Genomic DNA, 12,203 nt, shown 5'->3' with positions numbered 1-12,203 from the left:
TAGAATGATCACTTCTATGTGGGCCTCTGCTTCTCTCGCCAGCAACTGTTCCTATTTTCTGTTTAGACATCTTGTTCTGTAGCAGAAAGTCTGCTTTTCACTTCTGGACATTCCCATGGGATCTCAGTTCCAGGAAGGATGCATCAATATCCCAGAAACGCAGCTAATAATTGTTGAAAACCTCCTGTTTAACACGGTGCCATGATAAAGTGAGAGGTAATAAACCCAAGTTTCCATTATTTGCGGGCCAATTTGTCTTTCTTCTAATTAGTGGGGAAAAGAAGAAAACGGAGACAAGAAAAAAATCCAAATTAATTTCCTGGAGGGGGGCAAAAACATATAGAGTTACCCAGAAAAGCACTCAGAGGTTATCTCCGAGCATCTATCATACCGAGCTTTCCAGCCAGCTTTCGCGTTCCTGATGGGCAGTGACAAACCTTTGTGTTCAGCTCTCCTTCCAGCAGCCTGTTCCCAGCCCTCTTGCTTTGCTGTCATCCTCCCGATCGCAGAGGACACTGAGGACAGATGTGGGGGCCCATGCAGAATACTTCTTGGTGCGTGCAGAGCCGCTAAACCACCTTTGAGATCATAGAATCACAGGTTGGAAAAGACGTCTAAGATCATCAAGTCCAACTGCCAACCCAACACCACCGTGCCTACTAAACCATATCCTGAAGTGCCACATCTACACATTTTTTTAACACCTCCAGGGATGGGGACTCCACCACTTCCCTGGCCAGCCTGTTCCAATGCCTGACCACTCTTTCAGTAAAGAAATTTTTCCTAATATCCACTCTAAACCTACCCAGACACAATTTCCTTTCAGAGGCCATTTCCTCTCATCCTGTCACTAGTTACTTGGGAGAAGAGACCAACACCTGCCTTACTACAACCTCCCTTCTGGCAGTTGTAGAGAGCAAGAAGGTCCCCTCTCAGCCTCCTCTTCTCCAGACTAAACAGCCCCAGCTCCCTCAGCCGGTCCTCATAGAACTTGTTCTCTAGATCCCTCACTGGCCTCGTTGCCCTTCTCTGAACATGCTCCAGCACCTCAATGTCCTTCTTGTAGTGAGGAGCCCAAAACCAAACTCAGTACTCGAGGTGCGGCCTCACCAGTGCCGAGTACAGGGGGACGATCACCTCCCTACTCCTGCTGGCCACACTATTCCTGACACAAGCCGGGATGCTGTTGGCCTTCTTGGCCACCTGGGCACACTGCTGGCTCGTGTTCAGCTGGCTGTCAACCAGCACCCCCAGGTCCTTTTCCACTGGGAAGCTTTCCAGCCACTCCTCCCCAAGCCTGTAGCGTTGCATGGGGTTGTTGTGACCCAAGTGCAGTGTCCGGCACTTGGCCTTGTTGAACCTCATACATTTGGCCTCGGCCCATCAGTCCAGCCTGTCCAGGTCCCTCTGCAGAGCCTTCCTACCTTCGAGCAGATCGACACTTCCACCCAACTTGGTGTCATCTGTAAACTTACGGAGGGAGCACTCAATCCCCTCATCCAGATCATTGATGAAGATTTTAAACAAGACGGGACCCAAAACTGAGCCCTGGGAAACACCCCTCATGACCGGCCGCCAGCTGGATTTAACTCCATTCACCACCACTCTCTGGGCCTGGCCATCCAGGCGGTTTTTTAGCCAGCAAAGAGTACACCCATCCAAACCATGGGCAGCTAGTTTCTCCAGGAGGACGCTGTGGGGAACAGTGTCAAAGGCCTTACTAAAGTCCAGGTAGACAACATCTACAGCCTTTCCCTAACACACTAGGCAGGTCACGTGGTCATAGAAGGAGATCAGGTTGGTCAAGCAGGACCTGCCTTTCGTGAACCCGTGCTGGCTGGATGATCATTTGGCTGTTGCTGCATCCTCACAATGCAGTGGGTGGTGCAGCAGTGGATCCGGAGCACAGCTTCTCTGCAGCTGGACCTCACACCTGCTCTCTCTCCTTGCTCTGGTTCCTGCCTAGTGCAGCAGATGAAGCTACCGAGGAGGAAAAAGGTTATGAAAAAGATGGATTTAATGCTATAAGCAGGAGAGGCTGGTGGGTAAATAGCTTTTGCTATTGTTCTTTGACTGCAGTTAGGATGGTCATGGAATTGGAGAAAAGGAATGTGAAGTTTTCAGCTTTTCTACCTGGAGCATCCTGCTTTGTGCCATTGGAGGCCTCTTGGAGGTTTTGTATGAGAACAGGAAGATGTAAGGAATGACACTTGCGGCTTTCAGATTGGTGAAAAGCTCACAGCAACTGGAGAATGACTTCTGGAGCAAAAACTTAATTCCATTTCAAGAACAGGCATCCCACCACATTGTGTCCATTTCCCTTTCTCTGACCCTGCCAGTAATGTTTTTTAGGAGTTTCCGTCATGACACTATAAAAACCAGTCGTGGTTCCAGGCAAGGGTACTTCACTTGGTAGTCTGTCCTCCTGCTCCCAACCATGAGTGTTGATGGATTGCATCTGTTCTGGAAAGGAAGACGTAAATACAAGCCATATTTTTGCATGAGCAGTGGCGTGTGTTATTGACGACTGTTTTAGAAAATGAAAAATCTGGTTGTAATAAGAATTGTAATAGGTTTATTATAACTCTGATGGTCTAAGAATTTTAATGGGTCGAGTTTGGGGGAAGGAGGGGCAACAGCATCTCTTAGACCATCTGACAGAGAGAGAGACGTGCTTTGGAACACGTGAGTCCGTCTTGAGGCCGGTTATAATGGCAGTCGGAAATCAGATCTGCTCTTAATTCTCTCCGTGTGACTCTGATTTTTTCCTGGGCTGCTAATGGGTGGTTTTGTTTTGTTTTGTTTTTCCCCCAGGAGGCTAATGAATGCACAGCAGCTATCTTGGTCTAAAATGCAAGGGAGGACAAGTTCTCAGCAGATTTTTACCAATGGATAGGGAGGCAGGGTCAGTGCTGTGCTCTTTTGTTGTGGTTCAGCTTTTGGTAAAAGCACAACGCTCTATTTAAAAGTGGAGTTTAGAGCAGGAAAGTGAATGTATGTTCATTATCTCAGTGCTGTGTGTGGAAAAAAAATTCGAAGCAACCAAGTGAGCGGTGATAAAACATGCCTCCCCGTTCAGCAAATTAGGGCATTATGCAGTGGATGGAGGGGTTGTATTTCAGAAGTGCCTGAAAGCTCGTCCTTTATTTAAGGTCTCCTCTGCTCAACCTTGACCAGACAGACTTCTTATTCAGGGGAGGGGGTTAATTTACAGCTAGAAGGCACTTTTGTGCCATATCACATTGTTCTTTTTCATTATTAGGGTGACTGCTCGGAATATTTGTGTAATCAAGCTCCAATCAATATTCCCTGCTGGATATGTTAGAGAAATCAAGACAAAAACGTATTTCTGTGAATGCCTTGAGGCTGTGGCTATAGCAGTTGTCACTGGCTTGAAGTTATAGTAAAACTAGTGTGCCCTTGTTGATAATATTAATGTTTGGAAGAATTAAAACAGGTGATGGGAAATGAGCTCGGTCTCTGTGCAGGCAGACTTTTAGAACAGGAGACAAAGAGGGATTTGTGGAAACAAAAAATGGAAAGGAAATGTTGAAGGGCAAATGTTTTCTCCTACATTATCCCTTGCCACGGCTGGAATGAGAGCAGTGTCAGAGCAATAGCCTCGACAGGTGTTTCTCCTGGCTTCCAAGCAAGCTTCACTGACCAACACAGTCAGTGTCAACACAGTGTCTCCAGTGAAAACCAGTCTAGATTTAAACCAGGGAAGTTTGATTACAGCATTCAAACTTGTGTTACGTGATGTTGCTCTGAATTGCTCCAAGACTTTACAGTACTGATATAGAAGACACTTGGACAAATTATCTGTCAAATCTAAAAGATGTGATTCATCCAATAAAGGCATATTTCTGTCCATTTCAGACTTGCAAAATTATTTTGCGAGACCGTTCAAATCACCCTGCAGGAGGATAGGAAACTGCCTAACTCGTTGATCCGGCACTTCTGGGCTGCAGCCAGCCACAGCCAGTTTTGCCACAGTGATTTAAAAAAAAAAAAAAGAAAATTGACAGGCTGTTTTTCTTTGAAACAGATAAATTTAATAAGCATATTTGATTTGCCAGCATTTTCAGTTGGAAGTTGTCTACTGTGTAAACCGGACATTTCAGGATACCTGTGAGTCTGTAGAGCTACCGTAACTGCTAGAGCAAGATAAATCCGAGGGTTATGGACAGCTGGTGGCCTGACTCTGTTGCTGTACCTACAGCTAACCCGCAGAGCCGTGCCAGGTAGCGCTCCCCATCGTGTCTGTCTGTCCTCGGGAAGCAAAGATGATGTTCCCAGAAATGCTGAAATTGGCTGCAGCCTGTTGTCTGCAGACTGGGGTACCCTGCTGGAAACAGAAAGCAACATTAAATTCCGCCTTTGTTAAATGCCCACAAGGTGGCACTTGTCATCTTTTTACCTCTCTGAAGTCTAAATTTTTATATTTGCAGCAACACTAAGAAATATTTTAGAGGTTGTGAAACTTTTCTTAAGCAGTAAGCTAACGGTGCTTTGATGGGATGGGTATTTCCCACTCCTCCATTAAACTACAGTCAAGAGAAAGAGGACAACAGCTGTGTTCTGCTTCTTATCATTGCACGTGTGAAAATTCCAGCTTAAAATAAAAAATTAATTTTAATTTTTTTTGTTACAAAGAATTTTTAAAATTTTTATTTGTCATCATTTATGTATTCAGGTGCCACTATTTATCTGGCAAAGAGGAAGAAGAATGAGTACTTGCTTCCCTTGCTTTGGTTAAATGAAAATCCAGAAACAGATCATCTGCAACCTGGTCTAATCACTTAGATGAGTTCGTTTAATAGCAGTAGAGCCTGTGATAGGCAAAATATTACTCATTAAAATTTTCCCATCGTTCATAAAGAGACAGTAATTGTAGACCTGCAAATAAAAGGCATTGAACTCCAGCTGTCTTCAATGGGTCTCTCTTTCAACCCCATTTGAAGCATTCCCACAGAATTTATTGTTGCCAGATCAGACGTTTGTAGAAACCGGGATGGCAGTGCCATCTTTCTTCTCTCTCTCCCTCTGAAGACTGATGCAGTTATTCAGAGCGTGCCCTGCTTTCAACCCCTTTGCTTTTGCTGAGAGTGTTTTCTTCTCTCCTGTTCGGTCACATCAGAGAAGTGGCAGTAGCCCTTGTACCTCTCTGGGGCATCATTCACGCTAGCTCTCTCTTAATCAGTTTTACTCCAGTAATAATTAGAAACCTAATTGTACTTGTCTGGAGTGGTATAAGCAAAAACATGAGGATGAAAGAGCAGGGAAAAATAACTTTTGTCCCAGTAAAAAACTCCTGGGGCACAGCATGTGCGATGTAGTGCCATGCTGCAGCTGAAGTGATGCTTGCGTTGCAAGTGCCTGTTCTCACTGGTGTGCAGCTTTCCTTGAGATTACGTTGTACTCTTTTTCTCCTCCCAGATGGGAATGCCTTTGAAAAATGCAAAGAAAATACATTCAGCTGAGGTTTTTCTTTTTCTTGCGTAAATAACTCAAGCACAGTTTAATTTTAAAAGTCCGAAGCTGCCCAGGTGCATGGGGTTTTATGGGCATGAAGGAGTGTAGCTACCTGTGCCACAGGCCCAGGCAGTGGAGTAAAACGTCACATGAGGAGAGTTGCTGCTGTTGACCATGGCCTCTGCCCGCAGGCTCGGGCACGTCCCTGCGGACGGACGGCTCCAGTGCTGGAGGCACCTTCTTGCGTGCCACCTTCTCCAGGGCTGGCCAGGAGACGGCCGGGTGCTCTCTGGCAGGAGGTGAGCTGGTGGTAGCTCTTCTTTCGGTGCAGAGGCCGTTTGTGATCAGACCGGGCTTTAGTTCAGCCCTGAGCAGCTGCCCTGCGCTGGCTCCCCGCCGGAGCAGGTTGTGCCGGCAGCGTGGTGGGCTCAGAGCAAGGGCCGCTTGCTGGGAGGGCTGGCTGTCTGCACGCAGCCGGGACGCGGGCCGAGCGCTTCTGCCTGCCTCCGTGTCGACGCGGATGCCTGTCTGGCGTCTCTTCTCCACCCGAAGCCTTGCAGCGTGCAGTGGTGTCTGCTTGCCTGAGGAAGAGCCTTGACATGGCTAAGGGTTTTCAAAGCTTTTTTTTTTTTTACTTAATTCAAAGGAATTCATGTGCCAACATTAAAGTAGCATCAAAGACTCAACAGAAGTCTGGAAGTATTGGTCATCATTGCTGAGTGTCATACAGTGTATCGTATATTCAGGAATTGGGAGAAAACGTGGTGCTCACTGTCTGGGGTCTTCTCAGCCCTGCAGGGATCTTCCCATAAACGAAGGAAACTCTGTGCCGCCCTAGTTATGAAACCCTGCATGTTTTCCACGTGGGCCCAGGCCATGTGTGCCATCAGGTTCTTGTCATTAATGTCTTTGTTTTTAGGAACTAACAGAGCAACATTACTCTTTGGATTAACATTATTTCTTGTCACTTTTAAACACCAACATTTTTTGCAACATAACAATGTAGTAATTTTTACTTAAGAAAGAGGGAATATACCAAAAAGTTGCCTGAGGTCTCATAAAAAGCATGGTGTGAGCCCAAGCGAGGTATTTTGGTCAGAAGTAATTTGTTACCCCAGTGCTATGGAAAGGCAAAGACAGGACAAGACTGAACCAGAGGATCGTTTTGCTTTTTATATTCGTATGGAGGACCTGAATGCTGAAGAAGGGTTTGTTCCTCAGAAAACATCTTGTGCAAGGCAAGAACGGTTGACCAGGGCTGTCTCTCTTGCTTACCGAGCCCCGGCTGACCTGAGCGTGCCTGCAGCCTCTGGCAGCGGCGTGCGCGGTACCCTGCGTGCCGGGGCAGGGCTGGGCTGGTTTCCGCAGGACCTCGTGTGACGGGCAGGTTGTCACTCATGGCGCGTCTCGCTCTTTGCATCAAGTCTCTGCCTCTGCCCGCCGCCCCATTACAGACCGTGCTTTAACATACTGGCTACTGGTAGCAGAGGGGTGGAGAGGGGCTTTGTGGAAAAAAACATGGATCCTAAGGTCTCGTCTGGGAGTGCAAAGGACCTTTGGTGTGTGCCCTTCCTACCTATACACATGCAAGGATGGGGATATTTTGGCTGTTCTCTGCACCCTCAGCGCTGCCACCTGCTCTCCAGGAGCTGCCTGCCATCGCCATCATCACCGTCATCACCATCGCCTTCCCCTCCTCCTGCCACCGGCTGCGCGGGGACTTCTGCAACACGCTAATGCGCTTCCACACAGCCAGCGATCAGCTTCTTGGGTTTACCCTGAAACCACAGTATTGTAGCCCATCTGTTTTACTGCTGCTGCCTAGGGCGGTGGCTGTACTCATCCTTTAATTACCTTAATGCTGCTTGAGTTTTGTTTTGGTGGGAGTGCATGAAAGCCCTCACTGCTAGGGCCTGCCTGGCTGCTGCTTAAAATGGGTCGTGATGGCTTGAGCTTAGTTTCTGCAATGCTGTTGGCACTTGCACTCTGAAAAACAGTGATGGAATGACATTTTCTGTTCAACTGTGCTGGCTTTGTGGCTTGAGAATCTCACCAGCAAATAAATTATGGCTTTATTTCTGTAAGTCAAGTGATTTTATGTGCTTCCTTTGGGCTAACAAGCAAGATTTTGAGGCTGAGGAGGAATTTTGTATAAGTTATTTTTTGGGCACAAAAAGGGGTCTGTTGTATGGATCAGCAAATGGCCATGTCTGCTGGTCATGCATCTCTCCAGGAGTTAAATTCTGACACATGCTGCTGCCAAACAAAGCAACATTAACATCTTAAAACACATGTTAGCGCTTACTGGTTAGTGCCTAGGCCGTAGCTTACAGAAGAATGATTTATATTTTCTTGCATCTTTTCATATTTACGACTTACACCGTTCATTGGTCCTAGATTGGTTCAGAAAACATGAAATTGGATTTGCTTCTCCTGATCGTGTTGATGTTTGGTCCACGTGGCTTAGAACTGGCCTCTTCCATGAGGTTGACCTCACCTGTGTTCAACAGGGATGCTGCCAAATAAAATGGAGGTTTGGGGCAAGAGCTGCTGTGTCAGCAGATAGCTGATTAGTTCCTCCCAGACAGCGTTAAACTTATCTCCAGCATGATGTTACCGATCACCGTGCTGCAGGGAATGACATACAGTAAAAGAAGAATAAAGCTGAATTCTCTACAGGAAACCTCACAGTAAGTCCTAAAGTGCTTTGTGAGGTTACCATGCATAGTTGAGCTGCTGCTGCTGCTCTACCCTAGAGCTGGCAGATCTTCAGTGGGGAGAGAGAAAGAACCATTTCAAGCAGATGTAAACATTTTTATTCTTTCTATAAAAGGAATACACAGAGACAAGCAGTCTAAACAGTTTGAGGCAATAGTAACAGTTTTCATATCTGCAGTTAAAATGTACACTGTGAAAGTACTACAGTTGTCCAGATTTATAGAAGGGATAAAATGGAAATAGGTAAGAAGGAAGGAAAATAATGAAGGGAAATACTACGTTGTAATGTCACAATTAGTTGCATTTGTGTTTATGGAAAAATCTGAGATGCTCTCCTAGCGTTGGTGTCTGTGTATGAACTTCTCCTAAACGGCTGTGCGATTTTCAATTGCCAGAAGCCCTCTTCTGTGCAAGCGTGTGTTTCTGACGATCAGTCTGTGCTTTTCACTTCTTAATTGCAGATGGTTCACACCCAAGATGCATAATTTCCTTTTTCTTTCATTGATCTGTGTGGTTAAAGGAGGGCACGCTGAGCCCAGAACGCAGCGCTCCTGCCCCGCTGTGACACTGCTGCCCGTAAAGAGGCTTGGTGCCACAAGCTGCCTTTGTGCTGTTCTGGGCTTTTCTGCCTCTGTTTTCTCTGCGTTTAGGCAAATTGCGAGGAAGCCTGTAGCAGAGATGAGATGGTTTGAGAACGAGATGCTGAGGAGATAGAGTGGCCTGGGTTGGTGAGTCCTAGCAGGACAGCTGTGGGGAGCAAACTGAAGCCTTGCTCAGGGATGAGGGGAGAGGTCTTACGTGGACATGAAGATTGCTAAGGCCTGGGGGAAGGCAAAGTCCTGGGAAATAGAGGAGGAGAGTGCTTGGGAGGAGGGGAGATGACCATGAGAAAGTGCTGAGGATTAAGAAATAGGGATCACTTCTGTCCGTGTCCATGGAGAGAGAGAGAGAGACAGGCTGGCAGACCCTTGCCCTGGGAGCAGCTGAGGACAGATAACCTGTCACAAGGAGTGTAGGTCCATGCCTGAAGTAGAGGCACCAGCTGTTACAGGTCTGTGATAAGACGCTTACTTTGAAGAGAAGTTTGATTTTGCTATTGGTTCCAGGGCAAAAGTTGATTCTATGGGGTAAAGAACTGCAAATGTATTTTCATGTGTCCTGGAGCATTGTTTCCCCCACTTTTTTACCTTGCGTATAACTTTGGGTCTCAGTGGGATTTCAAGTGATGTATGAGTTTAAGATATTCTTACTCTTTTCTTTACACATATATACATATGTATACTATGACAGGTCGATTTAGGAGCTTAAAATCACAGGTTTGGGCATACAGCTGTTTCTTTTCTAAGCTGTTGCAGACTGGAAAATTATTAGATATCAGTATGGATTCAGGGTAGAGAATTCAAAGAAGTCCCATTGTATTATGTAAAGATAAAATCTTACACCCTTCTAATCAGAGCAAAATTCTGAAGAATTAAAAAACTGTGATTGCTTGGGATAGTGGGATATTATCAAACATTTTCACTTTTAAAGGCTAGGAAGACTATTCAGCACCAGCATCTGTCAGCTTGAAACTGGGCTGAGTTTGAAATTGCAATTTATGTACATGGACAGTGTGCCTGATCTAAAATGTATTTGCTGAGGAGAGTGTTCTCATGCTGGCAAGAGGCTCACCACTGCTGGCAGGACCCATTTATGCAGTTATGTTTTCTGTAGTGCTCCAGACCTTTGGAGAAGAGCAGCTTTAGCTGAATTACATCTCACTTAAGGCAGAAAATATAGTTAAGATAAAACGTGATGCACAGCTTGTAGAAAACGATTTTGTTTTATCATGGAAACATTTAGCAGAGCTGAGATACTGTGCTGATGGGAGCCGTAGAAAATCTGAGAACTGACAGCGTGGAGTTTATTGCGTTAATTAGAAAGTGGTGCAGTGTTAGTGAGAAAATGTATTTTGGGTTCAGCATTTTCTGTGGGTTTTTTAACATGCCTTAAAGTGCTTTTTGGCTACTTTGGATGCATAATTGGAGATGTTGTATGTGGAAGCCTGCGCTATCAGAAAATCAAGCCCTTTTCCTAATAACGCATTTCAAAATACTGAGGATGCGTTCAATGGGACCACATCGATGAATCTTTAAAAACGGGTAGCTAACAGACTGGTCTGATGTTTATGCTCATTCTATTTTATCTTTGTGTAGCAGAGTGTTTTTAGCAATAGAAACATCATTGCACAGAAACAAACGACCCTCTGCTTCACCGTTGTTACTGCAGTGTACTTGCTGCTACAGTATTTTATATCAGGTAACTTTGGTTTTTAAAAAATGACAATAGAAATGACCTTTTGTTTTTTCATTACCTCATGTGGGATGGCCGGAGGGTATTTTCACCCTGTAAAGGCAGTAAAGCTCTCCGACAGATTTTCTAACAAAATCCTTGTGCACAGCTGCGTAACATAAATCATTCCTTCCAGTTTCTGAATGTTAAATGTTTGTTGTATGAAAGTTACGGCTGTTCTTGCCTGACTTTAACAAGGCTTGGGGTTTTTTGTTTGGCACAAATATTGTTGCTTTTCAGTGTTATAATCATGCTGCCCTTCTTTGTAACAATTATAGGGCTTGAGTGCAAGCAAGTATAGGTGAGACTGCCAAGATATTTGTATTTTCATAACCTTCAGCTCATATTTTACAAATACAGTGTATGTTGTCTTTTACTTAAATTATTTTTTTGTAAATTCGGGTGGTGCTTATATTACCAAAAAACAGACTATAGCAAAAGAAAATTCAGCTTGTGGGGTAAGAGTTGTTTTCTGGGACTAAACCTGTTATTTGTGCTCACAAGTTTTGCCCTTTTTCCACGCAATGCTAAGGATCACATTACCATGCTTCTGGAATGAATCGACTTGCACTGCCTTAATTAAAGGTATCAAAGTAGGAATGAATAGCCATGGCTGCATCTGTTGCTGCTGATTTTCTTTCACTGCCGTAGTGTAGTGTGGGCCACTGAAGGTCTCTGTGCAGGTTCGAGGTGCTCTGGCTGATCCCCAAGACGTGGGAGCACATCTGTAAGACCTTCCAAAAATCAATCCACATCATATTCGGGGGGGTGGCAGTTTGACCAAGTGCTGCCTTGATAATAAAGTCATGATGAATTGTATTTATAAAAGCCACTGCCACTGAGGTAGTACGTAAGGACTGCAGCCTCTTCATGCGCAGCACTAAAATCTGGGGTAAAAATTGAGCAAAATCTTAGCTCGGCAGGGCAGAGAGTGTGCTGCGTGGGTCTGCGGAGGGTCTGGGCAAGTCTGTGCCGATTAAACTGGAAAATATCTCATTCCACTCAGCTCTAATTTAGAGATATTTTGACATGACTGTAGGTGGCAGAGATGGTCTGAAACAAGTATCTGAAGAAGGCAGATTGCTTATCCTAAGGGGAGGCAAAACAAAATCCTTTCCCAGCTTCAGGCTCAGTTTTGGAGGCCTTAAGGACTCTCAGGTGGGGATGCCACTCAGGCCAAAATTCAAGGAAAAGATTCCCAGGTTGCCTGGTCTTTGCATAACCTCATAATAAAAACTAGAAATGAGGGTTTTGTTGGATGCAGCAAGTGGTTCCAGCGAGCAGGCAACTGCAAACAGAGCTCAGAAGCGAACGCTGTGGTGAGAAGAGGCTTCAGACGGCCAGGCTGCCTGCCTGGCTGCGTGCTCGTATCGGCTGGTGACCCGGCGGTGTAATGAGCACTGAGGAGCTCCCGCCAGCTCCGAGGCAGATAAGCACAGCGTCTTGCAGAAAGCCTCGGTACCTCGTAGCATCAGAAACGAAGCTGGTCAGAGTGGTAAAACAGTGGATCAGAGATGAAGTTTGCAACAGAGCCCTGAGCTCAAAATGTCAGATCAGTTGTCAGCAAGTCATAAGGGAGACAGAACCTAGAATACGCTGCTGGGTTTTTGTTTGTTGGTTTGTTTGTTTCCATTTTATTTGAGAATTAAAATTGGAATTAGAAATGTGCTGGTACTTCT

The 12,203-nt window shown here is 45.4% G+C and overlaps 1 protein-coding gene across 2 annotated transcripts in view; it reads left to right on the top strand.

The window, feature by feature from the left end:
- The window catches only part of CHN1 (chimerin 1), a 106,600-nt gene that overhangs the window by 11,527 nt on the left and 82,870 nt on the right, over positions 1-12,203 (top strand). The window contains exon 1 of one of the 2 annotated variants that reach the window (XM_075429759.1): positions 9,199-9,244. The exons of the other annotated variant lie outside the window; for it this stretch is intronic. Coding sequence (XP_075285874.1) covers positions 9,214-9,244 — 31 coding nt within the window. The 5' untranslated portion in view covers positions 9,199-9,213. Of the gene's footprint in view, positions 1-9,198; positions 9,245-12,203 lie in introns of those variants that run through there. 2 annotated transcript variants of the gene reach the window in all.

This window comes from Opisthocomus hoazin, chromosome 9, assembly GCF_030867145.1.
Source record: "Opisthocomus hoazin isolate bOpiHoa1 chromosome 9, bOpiHoa1.hap1, whole genome shotgun sequence".
Classification (NCBI taxonomy): Eukaryota; Metazoa; Chordata; class Aves; order Opisthocomiformes; family Opisthocomidae; genus Opisthocomus; species Opisthocomus hoazin.
Note: the sequence above shows the minus strand (reverse complement) of the source record. Positions and strands in the feature narration are given on the sequence as shown.